Source organism: Centroberyx gerrardi, chromosome 22, assembly GCF_048128805.1.
Source record: "Centroberyx gerrardi isolate f3 chromosome 22, fCenGer3.hap1.cur.20231027, whole genome shotgun sequence".
Taxonomy (NCBI): domain Eukaryota; kingdom Metazoa; phylum Chordata; class Actinopteri; order Beryciformes; family Berycidae; genus Centroberyx; species Centroberyx gerrardi.
Window position 1 is genome coordinate 9,401,832 of NC_136018.1, and position 24,519 is coordinate 9,426,350.

The 24,519-nt window shown below is 45.9% G+C and overlaps 1 protein-coding gene across 2 annotated transcripts in view; it reads left to right on the plus strand.

Annotated features, from left to right (window-relative positions):
- Positions 1 to 24,519, plus strand: part of dlgap1b (discs, large (Drosophila) homolog-associated protein 1b) — a 44,283-nt gene that overhangs the window by 17,804 nt on the left and 1,960 nt on the right. The window contains exons 5-9 of one of the 2 annotated variants that reach the window (XM_078291313.1): positions 6,545 to 6,574; positions 17,654 to 18,027; positions 18,160 to 18,239; positions 22,300 to 22,715; positions 24,363 to 24,454. In XM_078291313.1, coding sequence (XP_078147439.1) covers positions 6,545 to 6,574; positions 17,654 to 18,027; positions 18,160 to 18,239; positions 22,300 to 22,715; positions 24,363 to 24,454 — 992 coding nt within the window. The remainder of the gene's footprint in view (positions 1 to 6,544; positions 6,575 to 17,653; positions 18,028 to 18,159; positions 18,240 to 22,299; positions 22,716 to 24,362; positions 24,455 to 24,519) is intronic. The other variant, XM_078291312.1, reaches the window with a different exon arrangement.

Here is a 24,519-nt window from a genome sequence, read left to right on the forward strand (position 1 = left end):
TATAAAAGACAGAAGTAATAGAAAACTAAATCATTCTAAACTAAATCTTTTTTTTTAACTGAAAATATCTTTTATCCTCATACAGCTTACATCAGTTTGGGGCTACTTACTGTGAATTATTATTTATGTCAGAATACAAAGTGGGTGAATGGAGTTCAGGTGGGGTTGCCCTGCACTACATCTCTAACCCTGCTGGGTGTGAGAATGCTCAGTGCAGAACCAGCTAATCCTCTGTTTAGTGAAAATGGCTACTCGGCCACAAGGTGGCAGCCATGAGTTTATGTACCATATTCTCTGTTTGGCTGAATATTTTTAGTGTTCCTGGGAATCAAAGTAAGGTGAAACCATCACTCCTTGATGGCTCATATGCTGCATTTGCTGTATGAAGTATCAAAAAGATGGAGGATATTACAATGTATGTTGTGTGTTTTATATTTGGTTTTGTTTAGAACGGCTCCCATATGAAAAAAAGATCTATAGTAATCCTATAATACCTGTTAGAGAGATACTACACAGTTAGGTTATCACAACACAATTAAAAGTGTAAGAATATCATAGTGATACCACAGGAGATTTAAAACAAAAAATACCACAAAGCACGATAAGACCATTATAAACACACTACTGAACACCACAAACACACGAAAAGTCCCTATAGAAATATTACAAGAATATTATAGTGTTTTTCGTAAGTTGTGAACGGGACTGTCCCACCCAGGGCAGAATGAGTCAGAAAGTGCACGCGCGTGTGTGTGTTTGTGTGTGTGTGTGTGTGTGTGTGCGCGCGTGTGTGTGTTGGGAGGAGGGGGGGTGACGCGCGTCCACATCCTGACATAAGATCCAATATCGTCAGAGTGAGAGAGGAAAAGAGGGAGCAGAGAAGAGTCCTATCATCTCATCTCATCTCATCTCATCAGAGAAGCGCCAGTTGTTTTGAAGCCGCAGCGTTTATGACATTGCTTCAGTGTTTCTACCGCGCGCTGCTCGGCATGTGCGACTACTGGATCCGCCTTTGTGAGTAAAAGCCGCTGTTCTGTTGTGTTTCTGTTGTTTGTGCCAGAGCGAGAGGCATGACTTGATAGCGAGCTGCGTTTGCGTCAAGGCATACAGAGGCATAGTGATGCCGGAAGTCAGGCTACGTTGCCTTCAAAATAAAAGACTAACGTGTGCGTGCGTGTATGTGTGCGTGCGTGGGGGAGGGGGGTAATTACTGTAAGTATTAAGATGTACAGAAAATCTTATTACATATAAATAGAGAACACAGAATGGAATCACTAGAAATTTGAAATTCTATATTTCCTGATGAGAGTGTCAAATTTCAGGCTAAAATATTAGGGCTGGATGATTTGAACCTCGAAAATATACTATACAGCCTAAAGGGATTTCTACGATCTAAGAAGTTAATTAATCCATAACAGCATACAAATTGTTCCTAAAGGCTGCAGAGTGGGCGATCCAATACCTGGTGTCAAATCAGTCAGACTAATCCACCAATGAATGCCCCGCGTTTCAATATATTCTTTATTTTCACGTTGGTACTTTGTATTTCTCAAGAAACGTTGCACCACGTTTTTCAATAAGGGTTTTATTTTGAAAGTAATGGGAACCGGAAGTGGTATATGTTATTGTGTGTCGCTTGACAATGGAACTATCAGCGCCCATCCCAGCTTTTCTGCTTATTCACGCTTCAGATGAAAATCTACGAGGCTACTTGTATTGTTAATATAAAACGAGGCAATTATAATGATAGTGACAACGCCAGTGACAAGATCCCAATCATAATGAAATAGGGAATGTGAGAATTTTTTGGTGATAAACGCAAATAAATAGGATTATCATAAGAGTATGGTCATGATATTTAAAAACTAGTAATAAATTCATTGTTAAAGTGACATTAGACTAATAAGAAATAATAGACTGAATTATGTGAGTATAGTTTATCTACTTTATTTTACTTTCTTTAGGCCTGTAAGCCTGTAGGCCTGTAGTCCACAAGTCTTGACACTGTTACTGAATAGAGTTTTTGCTCTTTCCCATGCCCATGGCAAGTAGTTTTCCCTCCAAATCAGTCACCATGTGAGCATGCTGAGATTAGCCTGCGAGCTGTTTGCTCTCAGGACCGCTCACTCATGGTAGCCGGGAAATGCTGAACAGCTTCCAGCTCCCAGTCTATTTTGGTGTCTGATCCTTGATGTGGGACAACAGGTGTGGCCTACATCACACAGCGCACGCCTGGCACAGCATCACAACACAAGTCTCTGCAGTTATTTAGGTTGTATTCAGGGCCGGTCTGGAGCCGCAGTTCATCCACGGTTCATCTCAGGCTTCTGTGACAGTTGAAGTGAGCATCAAGGAGGCAGAGGGGAAAGATGCTAAGCCCTCAGGCCTCATGGGAAACAGCGGTGTCAATTACTGGAGCAAGGCATGCTGGGGGAGACGGAAGGTCCCTAACACCCTGCTGTGTGACAGATGAGCAGTCTGTGGCCCCACTTCTCCAGCAGACCATCTGTGTTTGAGTGAGTCATGCACACCATTCAGTTCATGATGCCAGCGATGCCGCCTGCTTGCTCACCTATCCGCTTTCTGCTTGCTATTTTCAGACGAGCTGTGAGACTCTCCTGAGCTCAACATGCCAGGGACACACACACACACACACACACATGTCCAACTAGGCCATAGTCATGTGGGATTACATCAGTATCACTTATATGACAGAGGCCATCCTGAATATGTCTTGTGTAGCATTTAACATGCGGCTCAGATGTTGACACATTCATTCAGGAAGGTCTTAGTCACAGTGACCCTCCATCATCAAGCCATAAATAAAACCACAGCAAAATTAAGGGTTGAGTTAGTAGTACACAGTAGTGTCTTTTCTACTTATTTATATATAAAGAACATGTTTCTAATTTCTGTATTCCATATTTGAGTAAGCAGTCGTGTCTGGCAGTAACAACTGTAAGTAACTGCTCATACTTTCAACTCATACAGGTTACTTAACTTGTTTAAATTGTTTACATTCTGTTTACCTTCTATTTCATTGCTTTATTGTCTTTATTTGTTTTACTGTATTTATTGCTTATTTCATATGCCTGCTGAACCCTATTACTTTTGCTGCTACATCCACCTAATTTCCCCACAGGGATCATTAAAATGTGATTTACAAAATGTTCCCACTCATCAGTATTGGCGCTAAATTCAATGTGAAAGCCCATTTGGAAGTGGCAGCTGTTTAAATGCGTTATGTATTGGCGTTTAAACTGGCAGCAAAAAGTTCCTGGGGCGATGTTAGTTTTAAAGAACAGAATCATTGCTTGATAAATGAGGTTTATTGTATTTCAATACAGAGTGGAACAAGTTTATTAAGATGTTAGCTTCTGGCTTGGCATCATTACTTGTCGAAGTGTCCAAACAACAACATCCACATTTAATAATTAGAAATGTGTGTTGCATGTGTGGTATGATCCTGGAAAACCAAATGATTTTAATTAGGGATGAAGAACACAATAATGTTGTTAGTGATCTGTCAGTTTTATTAGCAATTAACTGATTCATCTAAACAGCTATTTCTACGTTTATTAACACGCATTATGGAGTATGTCATTGTAACCAAACTACATTTTAGCTTGTTGCCTGAGTGCAGACCCAAATAAAATAGTGCATTATGGGTATTGACAGCTACTGTTTTGTTATATTTAAGTGTATAGACTTACCCTGCTATTGTAGCTTGTAATGGGCTAAAGAGCTGAGTTCTAAGATGGACTGGGGAACAAATTGTTAATCCAATCTTTGTGTTCCTTGTCCATCCCATAATGCATAGCCTGTTGAGTATGGTGAAAACAGCCTGCATACATGTATTAACTAGTATGTTTTTGAAGGCTTTGAAATACGCTTTGAAATAGACACCATGCTCCAATGGATACTTCAAACCAATATATGATAATATTGTAGATTATGAGTTGTGTGTGTGTGTGTGTGTGTGTGTGTGTGGTGTTTGGAGAGTGGATGGCTGACTTGTGTTTGTAAAGGAGTATATCCAGTTGCCTCAGGTCTGTTGTACCTCTGTGTTACTATGGGGACTAATGTAGTTAGTCATGGCTTGCAATGATCTCTCTCTCTCTCTCTCTCTCTCTCTCTCTCTCTCTCTCTCTCTCTCTCTCTCTCTCTCTGCCTTATCTACTGTCAATTATCCAGTCTGATTTTCCCAGCAACACAGATTTTTAACACCACACACACACACACACACTGTCTTCGCCGTGTCTATTAAGAAGCAATTATCATGCTAAAGCTAAGTTGATGAAACACTTGTCAAGAGATAGAGGGACACTTTTAACCCAGTCATCTAGCTAAGGTATGAAGTGTCCACATATCATTTTGGATAAATAAAGATGTGATGACAGGCGACTCAAAACACAGCCTCCCTGGCTCGGGTGCTGCCATGACGACGACAACGACAGAATGACACGGGTCAGAGGTGGGAAGAGCACCAAAATGTCCTACTCAAATACAAGTACTGTTACGTGGCTGAAATTTTACTTAAGTAGATGTAAAATGCTGTAAAAATCTAGTTGAGTAAAAAGTAGCAAGTAAAAGTTACTGAGTTACTTAAATTGTTACATACAGTTTGATTTTTCCCACCTAATGTAAAATGGACGAGAGGACAGAGAGTCCAAACTAGGTTCTTTTAATTGAAAAGAAAAATTTTACAAAATAAAATGCATCAACAAAATAAGGCATGAATCAACACAACATTTAGGAATATGTTAGTGGTGGTTTCTGTGCAGACCATCCTTCTTTTCTTCACCACCATTCTCAGGCCAAGGCCAAGGCCTTGGATCTGGATGGATGGTCAGTCACTGACTTTCCCCACCTATTCAGTGTTTCCCTCACTCACTAACTTTATCTTTCTCTTACCTAATTTTACTTCCCCATTCACTTTTCCTTTTTAATAACCCTACTAATTATTTCCCTCAATTACCTAAAAGAGGTCACTCTGGGCAACGTTTAATTGCAGCTTTGTATTAGCCCACATAAAATGCAGATTGAAGACAGAATAACAAAGACAAAGCGGTCGGGTGAAAATGTGGTGCTTAATTGGCAGGATAATGCACTGTGCTATGGAGAGTATGCACCTCTCCTCCCACAACTCCATTATCAACTGATTATTGTTTACTCTCTTTGAATACACTGTTGATATTGCATATTCATGACTATGTTGAGCGTTCTGTAATGCATGTCATTATTCGATCTGTGATTAAAAAAACAACAGAAAATGTCCATCCCTATTATTCAATTATGTTATTACAGTGTTTCTTTAGCCAATAATAGTGTAGCTGGACGGATGGCTTTTTATCTAATATTAACCACTATGATGGATACATTTGAGCATTTAATGTTAGTTACTTAACATTACCTCCATATGGTTGTGCAGGTTTGATGCAAATGCAGTCTACAATTGACCAATTTCTGATGCAATGCTTATAGAGACAAAATGTGTATTCTATAATGGATGTTAGAAAATGTAGCAAAGTAAATACTTCAGTCAAGACATCCTCAAGTAATAGTGAAATTACTGACTTCAAAAAAGTTCATGTACACCAAAAAGCTATTTGGTTACAGTAATGAGAGTAAATGTAATTCATTCCTTCCACCTCTGGCATCAGCAAAATATATGACTAAACCATAACTTATATATATGCTGAGTGTACAAAATAGCAATCCAGTGCAGCTCTTGAGTTTTCAATTTGTCAATTTATTTGTGTCATTTAGAATTAAACAATTTGTCTTAATAAGCATCTGATGACAGTCACCACCTGTATTTACCAAGGTGTATTTATCTGGGTCATCAATCAGTCCAAGCTCTATTGATTTGCTCTCACTGTGTTTGCCTCATCCAGCCCCTCAGCTGATCTCTCTAGTCTCCCTGGGCCTAAAGAGAGGCTGAAGGCTCTCTGTCTTGCTCCTGCAGTTTGTTAGGTGCTGCAAACGGCAAGAACACGTATTGTCGGCACATTTCTCTGATAATCCTAAATTGCCATTTTACCTTGTTCATCTGGGGAAAAAATGTGGCCATGGCAAATAAGCAAATCAGGCGGCTATGACAGCACATAATGAAATGAATCAGAGTTTTCTCAAGGTATGAAATTACACCAGCTTTCCCTGTGAAAATAGATGTGTTGTTTTGATGCCATAATAGTAGCTGATGTGACAGCGCTATGAGCAATGTGCCTCTGAGGAGAGAAATTGCCTCTTGTCTCGATCAGTGACTTTGCATCAGAGACAATTCCCAGAAATACATTTTTAAACTCTAGTTTTTCACCACTAGAGGGGGCTGCATCCCTTCATTGGATTTAGCCCATGACAGCCTTTTCATGTTTGACCACAGCACTAGGGCTCAGCACACATGGCAAGTCTAGAGTCTTACCCTGTGAGATCACTTAAGAACGTTATTCCAGTCAGATTTTTAGGTCATATCTACAATTCAAGTGTGTGTGTGTGTGTGAGAGAGAGACAGCGAGAGAGAGGAAGAGAGAGAGAGAGAGAGATGTGAGCAGGATGGGACAGAGTGTGGAGTGTGAGATACTGTACACTTGAGGCGTGACTGACATGCAATGCATTGCCTACTGTACATGTGTGAGACTGAGAGACAAGGAGATCAAACAGCACTCGCACTGGAATGCTCCTTTGAGCTCCATCAATCCCTCATGCCATGCCTGTTCAGTCACACACACGCACACACACACACACACACGCACACACACTAGTTCTCTATTTCCTGGCCTGGTGTTAATTACAGGGACAGATAAAGCCCTGCCTTAGCAGCGTGCCCCTCTGCATGTGAAATACACCTGTGTGTCAGTGGATCAAAGCTGCCATCCGCTAAGGTGGAATTATTATTCAAAGAGTGGATGTAAATTAAACAGTAGTCTGCTGTCATCTCTCTGTCTCTCCATCTCTCTCTCTCTCTCCATTTCTCTCCCTCGCTCTCCCTCGCACACACACCTGCATAATGCTGTCATTCCACATGCTTTGATGCTGGAAGTAGGTGTGTTTGACAGGAAACAAGGGCTGGGTCTAGGCATGTGGTGACACACTAGCACACGCACCACACACACACACACACACACATAAGGGGAGAAAGACACTATTCTCTGTTGTGGTTGCCAGCCGTACCGCGATCAAGCAGTACCTTTCTTGTGTGTGTGTGTGTGTGTGTGTGTGTGTGTGCACGCATGCGTTTGTGCCTGTAAATGTCTACAGTGTCAGTCAGTCTGTGTGTGGCTTCTCCCGCTGCAGCTGTGGGATCAAGCCCAAACTGGGAGCTCGATGTGGGTAAACTGTGATTTGGCTATCTCTCTTCCTGGAGGAGATAAATCCTAGCCATGCTGGTGTGTCAACCACTCAGTAATTACTTCATCCTGTCACGGCTGTCTGAGAATGCAAGCCAGTGGGAACTTGCACTGTCGCTCTCTCGTGGCACGAGGGGGAAAGAATCGGCGTCTCTTTTATTTTGCCCTGTGTGAGCTTACGAGCGTTAGTCATCGGCCGAACGGCTCCTGAGGAATCACATCTAAGTCACAATTCTCAGTTTTACATCAGCGGATTTATTGCCTATTATTCCCACATGGGATGGCTTAGGTTAATCGCAGCGTGTTAGTGATGTTTGTCACGGATGTGTTTGGACTCTTAACTTCCCACTGAATCTAACCTGCTGTGTGTGATTTAGCCCGATCCACAGCAACAGCAGTCAGCGCATTCTAATCGGTCTAATATCAAATTTTAAAACTGATTTGATCATGAAGTGAATTGGCCTCTTCCTGTGAACTGCGATGAAAGGAAGGAGCAAGACTTGACTTGCAATATGAAACCTTTCACTAGGGGTCATCATAGCTTCAGATCATCATCATTGTGTGAACAGTTGCTTTGAAGCATGCTTGCTGCACAAATGTATGTAGGCTGGTCAAACCTTCAAGTGTTAAATATGGCACACATTCTGCACAACATGACATTCTGATGCAATGTGATCTTAAATGCTTATGCAAGTGAATTGCAACTGTAGTTCTTCTTGAATATTTTGCAGAATGCAAGCAGAAGTTGCTTTATCATAATTTTCATTACCTGTAATTATTTTCATGGCCTGAATCGGCAATGATTTCCTGCCCGTACATGCTCTGAACCAGAATAAAAGTCAATACTGGTAAACCTCCGGGACTTCAAGCTTTGGTTTGTGGCTGCTAGGTGTTTATGTTTACTTACGACTTAATTGGTCCCAGCTTGTTTGGGCCTGGAATGCTTTGATTATGGCCACTCAGGGAGGAAGAGTGGCGTTTGGATATCTTTTGACACAGGAAGCGCGGGGCAGGAGAATGTCATTCGTTCCTCTCCTCCTGTTCTCAGTTAAAAAGATGGAGAGGGAGAGAGGGGGAAAATGAGAGGGGTGCAGGGAGGAGCTGACAGGACTGTGGCAAATGCAGTGCTGATACAAAGAAGGGCCACGGCGGTGCACCCCCGCTGTCTCCACTCTTTCTCTTTCTCACTGTCTCTCTTTCGCTGCTCGGAGAAAGACATGCGCATTATTCTGACACTCGGATACACAGAGAACACATGGGACCGGTTTCCCGCTGAAGTGAAGGAGTCAGCACCGCATTTTCAATCATGTTTACTTTGAGGATTACTTTCCCAGATGTAGACTTTTTAATGTGAGTGTCAGGCCAGGTAGACAGCAGCGGCAGTTGTGTCAGGTAGGGGCTGTCCCTCCTCCCTCCGCTCTTCCTGTCTGTGTTTTGGCATCAGAAAGAGCAAAGGAAAAGCAAAGCCCCTAGAGGATTTCCTCGCTGTTGACTGTGGATGATCCTCATGGCTCCTACATGCTAAGGCTGGGCAGGGCAGGGCCCGCAAACTCAAAGCCCCGGGGGAATGAAAAACACAAGAGGGGTTAGGATGCCAAATTAAATCTCCTCCAGGCTGGCTGGCTGCGTTTTAGGGGAAAATAAAAATGGCCCCTCTAGATATGCATGCTCTTTGCTCTGTCCTCTAGACAGAAACTTTTAGGACTAAGTTTACTTCAGACAAGTCCTCTTGACAGCCAAGATGTGTGTTTGAGAGTTTGTCCATGCTGCTCTCACTGTTCTGGAGGGGAGGGGGCAAGTTGGAGTAAAAGTCAACCTCTCTGTGTGTATTCCTCTTGCTCAAGCTGAGGAATGGTGCATGGCGGTGGCTGTAAGTGGGTGGTTTGGGCTGTGCAGTGTGGGAGGCCAGGCCCCAGCGCAAATTAAAGACTTCTCTGTGAAAGTCCCAGACTCAGCTACAGCAGTGTGTACATGTGTTTGTGTGTGTGTGTGTTTGTGCCTATGTGACTGAGTCTGTGTGCAAGTGGCTGGCGGGGGAGAGACCCAGCCTTCGCTTTTTTTTTTTTTTTTTTTTAACCAGTCATTAAAAATAAGCCACAACTCACCCCCGGTACACACTGAGAGACAGCAACAGGGAGAGAAAGAATGCATCTCCCTTTTCCCCTCCCTTTCTTTTTAGCTTTGCTGCTTCACTAACCAAGTAAAGAGGGGAGGAGAGGGGAGGTTGTGCTCGAGGGGACTGATTCCACTCCGAGGTTTTAAGACACACACTCAGACCCCCTCCCCGCCCCTGTAAAAGAGTAGCGGGCCGTTTATTCTGGCCAGGAGAGAGAGAGAGAGAGAGAGAGAGAGGGAGAGAAAAGAGAAAGAGAGATGAATGGGGAAAGGAATGCAGGAGACAAACGAGTGCTCTCGGCAGGAGAGTGGGAATGCTGGAGAGGCCATTGTTCCTCCCCCACGAGATTCTGCTGGGAGTGGATGTAAACACACAGGAAGAGAGGGAAGAGGGGTGTGAAAAATCACACCTGAGAGGCTGATAGAGCTCTGTGGCATCTACTCAGAAATATATATATATGTATCTATAGTCTGATACGTGCGTTATGCGCTTTGGACACACACAAGCGCACACACACACCATTACTTAGCTGCCATCTCGTCTTTCCCTCGCCCCCCTCCGCCCCTTCGACAGGATGTATAGGGTCAGAGGGTCAGGACTGGAAACCACAAAGACAGAATGCGTCAGTGTGGCCTGGCTCTTGTTCCACCCCCCCACCCACTCCACCCCCACTCCCCGTTGTACCTCCTACCTCTCTGTCTCCCCCTCTTTTTCTGTTCCCTCTCTCTCTCTCTCTCTCTCGTTTTCTTCTTTTCTCTCCGTCTTCTGACTTTCCATCGGCCCAGCCCCCTTCACCTCTGCTGCAGACCCGAGCCTGACGTTTGGTTTTGGGCCCAGATGGCTTTAGCATGCCTCTGGCTGAGGATTAAGCCGCCAGTGTCTCCTTTCCCCTCCATGTGCGAGTGGTCGGGACAAAGAACGTCAAACAGGGGAGCGGGGGGAAGGAATGCGAGGAAAAACCCCAGGACTGTGAACCGACACCCGACACTGACGTTTCACGGCATTCCTGGAAGAGTAAACGCAAACCCTTGTAAAGACCGCTCGCCAGCTTTCCTGTTACATTTTGTGCCCAGTAACTTTGTGAACCAAGTTTTGACTTCTTGTCTTTTTGAGTGCAGTAGATCCCCCAGAGTCCATGTAGCATGAACACCCTGTCTTTTTCTGTGAGGTTGGAGGAAGAAGTGAACTTTTGACCACATACCGCTGCATTTGTATGTAAATAGCAGCTGCAGCGAGCGGTGATTCTTCATGTAATGACATGACATCGGCATTGTGTTTCAGCCCTCTTAGTTAGGCTGACTCAGTGTGGATGTGTGTGTGTGTGTTTTCTGTCAGTGTCTCTGTCTGTTTGTCTGTCCGCCTGTGTGTTTGCTGTTTTGTCCCGTTCCTCTTTTATTCTCCAGGCTGGCGGTCTTGTTTCCCTGTCCTCGGCTGTAACTCCAGAGACGTTTAGTTCTTGCCGACAGTCTGTCATGTTTCTTTTTTATCAGGGAGCTGTGTCAGTACTTGGAGACAGTGTGGTGGCAACACTGTTCTGAGGCTGTGTCGCTGTGTTTATTTTTAGTCACCACACTCACTGGCCTAAGTGGCCTCTATTAACCACTTAGCGACAGAAAATGCCACACCAAGACGACTCTCTGTCCACTCTTCCTTCTCTCACTCATCTCCGTCTCTCTGTCACGTACATGTTAACATAGTTTTATATTTTGGGCCTTTTTACGAGTCTAGTCACTGCACAAGCACAATTTCCTTAAACTAAGATAGTTTTATGTTCTGAGTAATTGAATTCCCTCTCCTACACGACTCTCTTTAGGTATGCTAGGACTTGCCCATGCTGTCATTGCCAGCACATGCGGTGTGTCATTCCAACACCGAGCCAGTGGACTCTTAGCTTAGTCTCAGTCGGTGAGCAATACTCTGGGAAATGAGTGCAGTGAAAGCATGCGTGAGATGTGTGGGTGTGTTAGCTTTAGCATTAGGGCTAACGCTCAGGTTTATGCCCCGCGAAGCAGCTGGAATGTTAATACAGGAACTGAAGGAAATGGCACGGCAAACTTATCCTGTCTTATCCCCCTTTCTCTCTATCTCCCCCTCTCTCTCTTTCTCCTCTTTCTTTCTTTCCCTCCTTTTTCTTCCTCCCCTGATGTTGAGTCACTTAGAGATATCCTCTCTCTTTCACCTCCCCGCAGGCAGGTCTTTTGGACAGAAACAAAGGAGTGATGTGTCTCTTCATGTGGTTGCGGACTAGTCAGGCCTAAGCCCTTGGCAAGGAGCACCAGAGAACAATGGAAACGGCCCGGAGCCCCTACAGGGCAGGTCTAATGAGAAAACCCCCTTCATGTTAGAAACACTTACTGAGCAAGCTCCTCAAAGTCCTCAGGAGATTAGCCCACATGTTTCAGTAGTGTACAGGGTGGAACGTTAGGGTCACATATTTATGCCAACTCTTGGATGATTATAACTGACAGCGCTGTATATGTCATCCAGCTGGTATTTACAGTGTCGATGTTGACAATTACGCAGTCGTTAGAGTAATTGTTAGTAATTTTCAGAATTAGGTGGACATAAAACAATCAGTCGCATATTTCGGGACTGCTCCTGGTTATTTTTTCCTAAGTTTCGTTCCAAAATTAGGTCTTAACTGACACAATGACTCTCACAGAATGGTTGATTGCGCAGAATGTAAACAAATTATGGCACTTTTTAAAAGATAAAAGCTAACTTAGTTCTTGGCTGATAACGCTTTCACAGACTAGATCACAGAGATTTTAGAGATCTTCAGCGATGACCTTTATGTGATAATTTCCTCCCCTCAAAATGGTTATGTAGTGTTTTGGAAATGAACTCTCGATTTTCATTCCTCCCTCCCTTCTGTTTTCTGCACTCAGCATGTCTCTCCCTGCCTGTCACTGATTGACAAGGCGAGGAGAGCGTGGGCCCATAAAAGAGGAATGCAGGTAACCAGGCTCTCTATTTGAACTTGGAACACAGGAAAGTGGGTTAAGTGGATTGAATCTATTGCCTAACAGGGAGCAGCTGCCTGCCAGATTTAGCATTGGCTGACAGTTGTAAACACACTCTTATCTGGTGATGCAGGGGACACGAGCCTGGGAGAGCAGTTACACACTGTTGACATGGGTTTCTGTCTGGAGCACACTGAGCACACTGTTTTGTTGATAGCACTGCTTTGACTGGTGCTCTGAACACACCTGGGGCATATTTCACAAATGTTTTGTACTGATATGCATGCTTATGTTTAACTCAAACTCAGCTGTTATGGAAAAAAACAAATCAATTTGAATGGAACGCAGTGCATTCAAGAGCTTTAAAGAGTAGCAGTTTGTCCAGGATGTTTATAACACTGGTGCCATTTGCACTGAATCCTCCCTGCTTCACAAGCACTCACACATGCTAAATATACTTCTTTAAAAGGCACTCACAGACTGCTACCTTCCCCACACTCACACACACACACACACACACACACACACACACACACACACATACACACATACATGCACACACAGTGAGCTATTGTGTCTGACTCTGAGAGAGTTCAGGCATCTGGAGAGCAGAAACCCTCTCCAGTGACCTCTGACCTCTGGTGGCTAGAGAGCTGTAGACTGACATGAGGGCCTCTGGGAGACTTTCAGGTGACTCATAAGGCTGTCAGAGGACTTTTAAAGGACTATTGTATGTAGTGTGTGCAGGGTTTGTTGTGTCTCTGTCCTATTTGTTACTTATTGCTGTCTTTTTTTTAGCACAGCATAACTTTTTGAAACACAAGGCTGTTTTGTAAAACTTTTTTTGTGTTTTATGGTAGCTAGTAGTACTGGTGGCCATGCTGAATAGTTTGGGATATGCCTTGTGCTGCCATCAGCTTGTTTATAATGTGCTACATAGCTGTTCACAAGAGCAGTGCAACGTCACACGGTGTGAACTTTCAGGTAATTGTCACCACATGACATTGTCCCGGAAACCCAGTGACAAGGCTGTTTGACAAGGTTTCAAAGACAAACTGGTTGGTGGAGTTTAGCATTCGGCTGCACACACTGCCAAGGCCAGTGCTTCGCCTCTGCACGCTGTAAACATCATTAGATATTCATTTGCAACACACTGGCACTTGATTGCTCACTCTATGCTGATAGCCTGGTGTTTACTTGTCTGATTTTTAGTTATGCTAGCTGCTTCCCATTATTCCCGCCGTGTTTTCTTGTTGGCTCGTGTTTAGCCGAGTGTCAGTGCAGCTGCAGTGTAGCCTGTCAAGGTAAACAAACGGCCAACAGAAGCTTCCCTCTGCCTGCTGCTGTTCAAACGCCAAGCCTCCCAGCAAACTTCATGTTGCTACGTGTCGCCATGGTGACGCTATCACAAAGGACTCCAGCTGGTTCTGTGTGTGTGTGTGTGTGTGTATGTGTGTGTGGGAGAGAGAGAGAGAGAGAGAGAGAGAGAGAGAGAGAGAGAGAGAGCAGACGGAGCCAGGCAGTGGCTCTCCAGCCTCCCTCCACCCTCCTCCTCCTCACTCTTGTTCCTCCACCCCCTCAGCTCTTCTTGTCTGTCTGCTATTCTCTGCCCTCTCCCCTCTGGCAGACCCTCATCCCAAACACAGTGCAGCTGGGCTCAGCTGTCAATGTTCCCCCATACCAACCGCCCCCTTTCCTGGCCTTTGTATTTGTTTGGATGGTGGTGGATTTGCCCTTGGCCCCCGCGCGGGGGAGCCCGATACTGTTAGCTAGCTTCTTAAGCCAAACTGCTCTTTGAAGTGGCCTACTCTGTATCACACAGATACACAGATTGGAGATTACAAGGCAGTTCCCTGCCTTCAATCTGTCCACTAAGTAACATGAACTTGCTTGATTGTATAAAGGAAATGGCATACACCTACACACACACACACACACAGTCTTCAAATGGGACACTGTGATCAGCGGAGCCAGAGAGGTGGCTAACTAGTCTGTTTTTTTCTCTCTGAGCTAGAGAAATGAATGGAGACTTTGCTTTGTTTCAGGGGAGGAGAGGGCTTTCTTTGATATTATCAAGCCCTGGGGAGGGGGTGGGCTTTGCCAGAAGGACTGCTATTCACACCGACTTGTCGGCATGGGACTTTTGAAGCATTTGTCAAAGAGGGATTTGGCCGAGTGCCACTAGAGTTTTGTCATTCACAAACTCTTCTCTTCTGTGGAATGACAATGCTCGCAGCAGGCTGCACCTCTGCAAGGGAAGACAACTGACATTCCACAATCCCACTTCAATTAAGTGAGGGAATTTGTCGCTGGTTCTTCTTGCACACAAGAAAATATGAATGCTGTCTTTTTTTGATCCTGTGATCAAAGTCGCATTAACTTGATATTATGAAGAAATGAGAGAAAAGCTGTGTGTGCCAGTCAGTGTGTATCTGTGGTGGCGAAGAGGGTTTTCCACATTCCCTCTTAAGGGTCTGGTGGAATCCAGTGTCACATTCCGCCTTCCGTATAACACTGTGTCCTTGACTGTGTGTGTGTATGTCTGTGCATGTGTGTGTGTGTGTGTGTGCGTGTGTGTCTGCATGTCTGTCTGTGTGTGTGGGAGGTCCAGGGCGGTATAGTACTCTCATGCTTTCATGGCTGCAAGAAGACCAAACTATTTTTCCCCTCTGTGGAAACTTGGCCTCCGTCTTATCAGGACAGTTGTTTTGGTCAACGATTTTTCCCCTCACTGCTGTCATGGTGGTGCGGCGCTGAGCAGCCAAAAAGGGATTAGAAGATTTCACATACTCTGTTTTTTGGAACACACAAATTCTGGATTTTTCAAATCTGGCAACGATAATCCATGTGAGCGATTCATTTTTTGCCAAATGTTTGATGGCACACTAATACACACACTCGCACACAGTCTCTGGTTTGGTCCAGATCGTTGTTGACAACAGTTTCAGATGGATGGAGAGTATATCAGTGGCAGGAAGTCTGTGGTCTCCATTGATGTGGAGAGTTTGAAACGTTAGGTTGGGCTGTGTCAATGTATTTGTGTGCCGCGTGTGTGTGTGTGTGTGTGTGTGTGTGGGCCCTTCTGCGCATACATGTGTGTGTGGGCATGTTCCGACTCCTGAGTGTGTTTACTTAACCTGTCTCGGCATTCAAAGCCCCTGTCATTCTCCGGTGTGTCTGGCCCTCGCAGTGACAGCCAGGTGGGGCGCGGCGCGGCACGGCGTCTCCTGTTTCATACAGCGCTTTACTGAGTGCATGAAAACCCTCTGTTCTTTAACCCTTCTCTTGGCCTGGGAGGAACACACACACACACAGTCACCCCACACGCACGCAGACACACACCCACACGATGTGTGACTTTTAGATGACTTCAGGGGATAGCAGCTCTGAAAGGGCTGACATTCTATCCTTTGAACCTCCATGGCTGATAGGGGCAGGACCTCGCCCTCCCCGCTGTGTGAGTGCATGTGTGTGTGTTCAGCGTGCCTTTTGTTGTTCTCTTGGCGGTTTGTACGGTTTGTACTCGGTGACCTTTTCGAAGATCGGCCCTGTGTGTCGATCATGTTCCCAAGACATCTGCGAACCGTCTGGACACTGCTACATATCGAGGCATGTTCAGATGCTTTTGCCTGCGACGGCTTTGACAGTAATTCCTGCATCCCCTTCATCTGTCTCCAGAACAGATACAGCTGACATTTAGAGGCAGGATGGTACAGAATAGAGATGTAATAAGTCATTTTCTTTCGCCTTTGTGGCTTGTTACAGCACCAACAAAGACTCAGATGTTAGTGTGATCTAATCTCAACACAATCTTCCTCCCGTCTGAGTACTTTTCAACTTGTCAAAACCTGACCGAGATCCTGTCTGGGATCATCCAATCACTTCTGGTGAGGGAGGGAGGGAGAAGGGGGGTGACACTGACAGAACAAGTGGATGAAGTCAGCCTTCTGTTCACCTCCAATATGTCAAGGCCTCTATAGCTGTCAGTGAGACAGCAAGACACAAAGAAAACCACGTCCTGTTCTAATGGTTTTAGACATGGCTCCTCGTGCTGGGTGTGGCTGGCAACAGTTGTCTGCCACACACACACACACAGCAGCGATCTCGCCACGGTAGGATGTTTGTCTTTTGTAGGGATTAAAGGGATCCAGGAAACTCACTGTCCTAGTTTTGCTGCAGAGCGAGGAGAGCGACCTAGTTTTGATGATAGCACCGGGTCAGAAAGGGGATTCCAAGGCATAATGCAGTTAGGGGGTGGCTGTGTTTTGTTTCTTTAGACAGGCCATGTTTTTTGTTTTTTTTTGTCTGTTGGCATGTTCTATACACAGGCTACTGACTCAGTCTGTGTGTGAGAGGCTCCATTGTCTGTGCTAACCTGTAGCTGTAACCTGAGAGAGGAGAGAGAGACGGAGAGAAAGATACTGAGCAGCACTGTTGCGGTTTTACCTGACTGGCTGTAATGCTGATTTTAATATCTATTTGCTTTGATTTATCACATAGCCTTGACTAGACTATTAGAGTGTACTGAGCTCTCTCTGTCTCCTACAATTTCATTTAACTGCCGTGATTACACTTAATTATGCATGCAAACAACACCCGGGCACACACGCACACAGAGCTATATTCAGCACCGTCAAATCGTTCCGAGTACAATAAGTGGGTAGAGGACTGGAGAGGTTTTAACCATCTAGATCAGTAGGTCAAGTGGCTAGCATGCTAATCCTTTTACTAGACTGGCTCTGATTTGGTAAAGTTGGCCCTAATCTACTGTCCATTTCAGTTCCAGCAGGGATCTCAGACCTCTGGCTAAACTGTGTTAGTCTAGCTGTCACACAAATCATTCCCTGAGTGATTTTCATATTGTATGTATTTTTCATTCATTTTTCTCTTCATCTGTTCTATTATTTTGCGCACCCTGCACCCATGTTGTAATTTGTATATTTTCATTTCATTCATAAATTTCTACTTAATATATTCTAGTGTTGTAATTATGGGTTGTGTTATGATTAATGTCCCCTATTCACAGTCTTATTTATATTCTATTTTTCTTTGTTGTATCCTATTATTTACTTCTGCAACAACCCAATTTCCCCACAGGGATCATTAAAGTTTCATCCTATTCAATAGAACAAGCCCTTTTTTGAGAGTTATGTATTCACTGTGTAGCCAAGGTAATCGTTCATTATCTCTCTCTCTCTCTCTCTTTCTCTCTCTCCTCCCTGCAGTATCATCATGCATCACCACCTACAAGAAGACCCCTCCCCCCGTCCCGCCACGGACCACCCCGTCCAAACCCTTCATATCCATCACGGCCCAGAGCAGCACCGAGTCGGCCCAGGACGCCTACATGGACGGGGGGAGCGGCCCGCGGACCGGCATCAGCTCCCAGCCGGGCCTGTCCAACTCCACGGAGAGCATCGACAGCATGAAGGCCCTGACGGCGGCCATCGAGGCGGCTAACGCCCAGGTGCACGGCCCCGCCAGCCAGCACGTCACCAACAGCACCATCACCATCACCGCCACCGCCGTCGCTCACGTCTCCGCCGACAGCAAGGCGCAGAGGGAAGCGCTCCGCAAGTGCCTCTCCATAGGGATCCAGGTGAGAGGATGAACTCAGCTTTAGCCCAGCTGTGGCGCGAATGGGCAGTCGCACGACAAGTTGGACGTTCAGTTTGACAGTTTCTCTCCTCCTCTAACCCGCCACTCCTCCCCTCCACCCTCGCTGCTGTAGGTGGACCCAGAGGAAGCAGGGCCAACAGAGGAACAGTCCAAGTTCCAGTCCATAGGCATTCAGGTGGAGGATGAGCGATGGTGAGTAGAGAGGGAGAGAGAGAGAGAGAGAGAGCATGAGGCTATAAAAGTGAAATTGGATAAGTCAGATGGGATGAATGTGAGAGAGATAGCATGGGCAGAGAGAGGACTTGTGGAGACAGAGAGAGGTTTGTAGTATGTGGTAGGAGTGCTTGCCCCCCTACTCTAGCTTCCCCGCAGCAGCTGTCCCCAGCTCAGGGGAGGCTGGCGTCAGAAACCCCTCAGCCAGGGGCCCCAAGTGACAGCTGGGCCAGAGGATGTGGTGCAGGGAGCTGGGGAGGTGGAGGGGGTGAGTTGACAGCCATCTGTTGCTCCAGTCATTGTGATTCAGGCAGCAGGCTACTTTTACGGCTCTGTGTGTGTATGTGTGGGAGGGAGAGAGAGAGAGAGAAAAGGGGAGGGACTTTTAGGGGATTTGTTTAGTTCTGAGAGAGAGTGCGCTGTCAACTACAGCCTCTCTTCCAGCCTAATGTTGCTGGTTTGAGAAGAAGCAGCCTAGTATGCATGCTACACCATTAGCTCACATTGCAGCAGGCCTGTCATGGCCTAGTTACTCTGGCAGGAACTGTCCAGGAGTTGTGCGAAAAGTCACGCAGGCATTTACGGCTTGTGTGCCAGTAACGCCTGCCTGTGTTCGCCCTGTCAAAACAGTGACCCTCTGTTTGGTGAGGGAAGATGACAAATTTAGCCACCGTGCTGGCTTTTCATACTGTAGCCAAGACTGTAGCGGGAATTCAAAGAGACATCACCTCAATCAAAGGTCAGTTTGAGGGCTGACTCCAGCACTTAAAAACACACACTCACGCTCATACACACACACATACTCAGTGTGAGGGAATGTGAGGGGCTTTCTGAGAGAGGAGGTCTCAGCTGACTGACCAAGCTTTGAAAAAGAGGCTGACTTCCCTGAGTTGCCAAGGCAAATATTAACTCCTCCAGACACCTACAAGTCTGCTAGTCTGCTGAGGCCTGGATGTGATGCAGCATTTCACTAGTTAATGTTTGGAGTGGGTGGGTGGGTGTTTTTGTTGGTGCATGTTTGATTGTTTACCTGTTGGCATGCATTTGTGCGTGTGTGTGTGCGTGTCCGTGTGTGTGTGTGTGTGTGTGTGTGCGTGTGTTGTCCTGGGAGGTCTGGGCATTAGATTTCCAGACGGTGAGAGTGCCAAACTCCTGTGGCCTTGCCCCGGCACTCAAACTCCCCTATTTGTGTGTGTGTGTGTGTGTGTGTGTGTGTGTGTGTGTGTGTGTGTGTGTGTCTGTTTGTGTGTCCTCATGTGCCTGTGTGTTTATATGTAGCAGTCGTAGGTCATAACCTCACCTTGCTGTTTGAACTAGGATTAGGCCTGTCTAACTGAAAGGGAGTGGAGGAGAGCTGTAGAAAGAGATGAATGCTACAAACGAGACGCTTGTCTTTACATAGGCTTTACCTGGACTTCTCTCTGCCCGGGCATGTTGGGAGATGTTGATTTTATTCATGCATCACATATTCACTCCCACACAGATGTATACAAGTGAACCTTGCCTAGTGATTTGAGCAGGGACGTGATCAGGAACACGAAAACGCAGGAAAAGATCCCCGAAATGGGTTATACAGGCTAGATACCATTTGATGGACGAATTGATTGATTCCCAAGACATGTCAGGTTTGGGTTGGTGGTCACCAGGTGGCTTTGCAGTCACAGGGGAAGTGGAATGTTGCTCATGGTCTATAGTGACTAAACCATATGCACAGCCATCTTGAAAAGTCAACTTAACTTAACCTAGCTAGACCTCCCTGTCTTTTTCGTCCGTGTCCAAACTGACTGAGAGTTTGTCATTACTGGGATAAGACAAACAAACAGTGAAAAGCCTCAGGTGTATACAACTGGTGAGTGTTAATTTGTGGTCCATAATAAGCCTGAGAGGGTCTGTGTACTGTATGTTTCATCGTTCAACGTACCTCTTTCACCTTGTTCTAGACCTCCATCCTATCTCCAGATTAGTAGTTGTGTGCCCTTTGTGTTTTTAACCATTATTTCTGGTCCTTGTGTTTCTGGTTTGAACTCCTTTCTCTCTAAATGGACAGACAATATCAATGCATTGAAACAAAGCGCCCAGAGGTAAAGAGGCTGTCCGAAGGAGGCAGCTTATGGAATGCGAGACTCCCTCTCTACCTCTAGTGTGATTTACAACTTTCCGCTATATACTCCTCATGAGTGTAACAAGAACATGGGGCTTTCTGCCTTTTTATTTCACTCTCATATTCCCTCTTTCCCTCCTTTTTCCTCTCCTGCTTACCGTCCTCATATTTTTTACCAGCTCCTCTTTCTCAGTCCCTCAGCTTTCCTCTATTGTTTCCCTTCCTTGTTGTTTTGCTACCTCCTATCTATCAATATGCCTATCTCTCTGTCTATCTGTCTGTCTGTCTATCTCTCTCTCTCTCTCTCTCTCTCTCTCTCTCTCTCTCTCTCTCTCTCACTCTCTCTCTCTGTCTGGGCTGTGTTTGGCCTTGCCTGTCTCTGCCCCTGCAGGAAGTTGTTAGCGGGCTGATAGAAAGCAGGCTGAGGTCATTAGAGCTGAACACCTGCTCGGAGGAGTTACTCTTTAACTGCTGTGCACACACACTCACACACTTGCAGGCGCTGGTACGTACACATGCACACATACACACTCTGTTTGATCTACCCCAAAGCCACTCCCTTGCCCTCTCTCTCTCTCTGTTCACGGAAGAGAAGAGATGAATGAGAAAGGGGAGGTGGAGATGAATAGGTAGAGTCTAGGAGGACTGAGTGTCCGGAGATGGGCTGAGGCAGACGTGATGGAGCTAGACTGATTTGTGTGTGTCATGCTGCGGGCAGGTCAAGCCGAGGTTCATGTGTGAGAGGGTTATGGGTATGTATAGATACACAGGGGCGACTGGTTAGCAATGCTACCAGTCTCTCTTAATGGCTGTTGGCATTGCAAAGTTTTTACCCGTTTGTTGACAGCTGAGGTAGTCAAAAATATGTAAAACCAGACATGACTAACATCATGATAATCCATGTTTGGTATACCAGAATTCTAAAAATACATGGTTTGCATGTGGATCCATGAGTTGGGACAAATGTGTACCCCACTAGTGTGTTTTTCCCTGTTTTTATCTGCTCTCTGTGTGTATCTATGGGGACACTGTGTGTCTGTGTGCTATTATGTGCACGTATCAAAGCGCAGACATTGTTTTTTGAGTGATTCGATGAGCAGCATTCTGGCATATTCTTGTATGTGTTAATAAAAGATGTGCTTTGAGTCTTTTACAGCTTCAAGTTGTAATCTGGCAGTGATTAGACTGCTGGCTGTCTAGTCACTGCACAGTCAGTTGGCCAGTTTTTCCCTAACACCCCCATCCCTCTGGCCTCCCATTCATCACTGGGGTGGTGAGCTGCTCTATAGAACAAGCCAAGTGTGTGTGTGTGTGTGTATATGTGTGTTTGTGTGTGTGTGTGTGTGTGTGTGCGTGTTGATTTTATCTTTGCACACGAGTGTGTGTGTGTCTGTCTTGGCACATAGTGTGGAGGGACTTGGCAAGGAGTGTCTGACAGGGGCACAAAGCCTCTGAGCCAAATACGACACGGCACACCCAGCTGTAGAGAAGGGTCCCAGGTGTGTGTGTGTGTTTGTGTGTGTGTTTGTGTGTGTGTCTTGAGTGTGTGTGTGTGCATGTATGTGTGCATGTGCATCAGCCCCAGAGCGCGGGCTGTGGTGTGACAGACGATTGCACACTCTGTTGCTTTTGAATGAGCCAGGTGACAAGACACACACACACACACACACACACACACACACACAAAAGACTCTCCTCGTTCCAAACGCTATCTACAGCTATCAGATATGGAATCACTGTGATCATTTGAATTCCTCATACCGGGACCACCTCCAAGAAGCGGGTGTAAACAATATTAGCATAATTACTGCTAAAAGGAAGACACTGATGTGGTATTACTGTACTATATCAGTACATGTAATCAATTGCTAAATAAAATCGGATCAGTAGCAGATGGAAAAATGAAATACACTCCCTCTCTGTCCTCCTCTCCTTCAGTTACCGCAGGATGACCCGCTCCAACAGCGTCACCACGGCTGTGCAGGCTGACCTCGACAACCCGGCGGACGGCCCGGAGCTGCCGCCGCGCCACTGTGCCACCATGCCGCGGCAGCACTCCCGCGACGCCGCCTCCTCCACCGTCAGCATCCAGGGCTCGGGGAACCACTACCACGCTTGCGCCGGGGACGACTACGGGGAGGTGGGGTTCGACCCGTCCATCCTGCCCCCTCCGGACCCCTGGATGGACAGCGTGGCCGAGCCCGAGGAAGAGGCGCTGGAGGCGGCGGGCCGGTCGGTGTGCCCCCAGGACGGCCGCTGGTTCCTCAAGTTGCTGCAGGCCGAGACGGAGCGCATGGAGGGCTGGTGTAGACAGATGGAGAAGGACGAGACGGAGAACCAGCTGCCGGATGAGAGTGAGTAGAGTCACGGAGTTTATGTGCCAAAACATTGGGGACAAGAAAGAATGAATGAATGAATTTATTATTATTGTGTCCTGCCACAAAGTGACCCCACAAGACACCATTACAGAAAGGGAAACAGTAATTGACACAGTCAAACACGGTTTCCGGTATGCATGAGGATTTGGGACCATGACTGACAGGTGGATAGATATGAAAAGGAAGTCCTTTGCACACTGGTGATATTGTTTTTCTTCTCCCTGCTTCTCTAGTTTCTTGAGACATTTTGCCTCTTTGGATTGTCTTCCTCCTTTCTCAATTTCAGATTTAAACTCAATTTCCTCTCCTCTCCTCTCCTCTCCTCTCCTCTCCTCTCCTCTCCTCTCCTCTCCTCTCCACTCCTCTCCACTCCTCTCCTCTCCTCTCTCTTCCAAACATCCAACTGACTTGGAGAGTGCTGGTATTCATGGTATTAGACCACAATAGCTGCTTGTTCCTGTCTCAGGCCCTCTGGCCTCCACAGACATACCGGGCATATTTATCAATATGGCACTGCTGGCTGCAGCCACACATCTGTCCTCTGGATGTACTGTATAATGACCTCTCACACAAACATGAATGTCAATGAAGGGATTTCTCCCAGTGCGCCTTCAAGGCAACTATTTGATCTTGATGTAACATACACAGAGAGAGAGAGAGAGAGAGAGCGTGTGTGTTTATAGTCACACACATGCCTATACTGATGCATGCACACACACTCACACACACACACACAAACACACACACCTGTCCAGGGAACAAGCCTTAGGCATTGTGTTTATACCTATCCTAACTGCGCAAGTGATTTCATCCCTCACCGAAAATACATCATTGCCTATGCAGCTAGTGTGCTGTTATGGTTTGAGGCAAGAGATTCTTTCACACAATGTGCAGAACAGGGAGGCTGCCTCAAGGTTATGTCTTCCAGATCCAACACTATCTCACACACACACACACACACACACACACACACACACACAACCTGAAGGGCCGAAGACATTTTGTGTTTGTAGTGCAGATTCATTACTCCCCCTCTCAGTTTGTGATCCTATTCTCTTCATGTTCAGAAATGTATTCACTGACAGTTCCTCTCCATAGAGATTTGTGCGTCAATAGCACTGAACAGTGCAGTGGAGGTTATACAGTACAACCTTGTTTATCCTGACCTCATACCTCAGAACTGACCAGCCTGCCAAACTGACTTAATGAGGGAAATTAAATGTAGCAATCCTGAAATATATTCTTTTGACCTTGGGCTTGATTTATGAAGTTTCCTTTTTGATACATAACAACTAAAAGCATTTAATATGCAAATGTGCACGTAGTATTTTGGGTTGTTTGTAGATGTAGGCTTTCTATTTTGGGTAAGCATTGCTCTGGATTTGGAATTTCAATGCGTTTCAGTAATTATTTCATTTCCCTAAATGACTTCCCCTCCTGTGGGGCACAGATGAAGGGGATTCTAGCGCAGCCTTCGCTATTGTATTACTAATGCACCTTCACTGTTAGTTGTGCAACATGCCTGCAGTATGCAGTTCTGTGAGTAATTGCATCGTGGTGTGTGTGTGTGTGTGTGTGTGTGTGTGTGTGTGCGTGCGCATGTGTGCCTGTGTCTTTCTGCAGTCCTGGGGAAGATCCGCAGTGCAGTGGGGAGTGCCCAGCTGCTGATGTCCCAGAAGTTCCAGCAGTTCCGGGAGCTGTGTGAGGAGAATCTGGTATGTGTCGCCTCATCCACTGCATGCACCCACATCCCTCCCCCCACGCTGACATCATCCTGCAC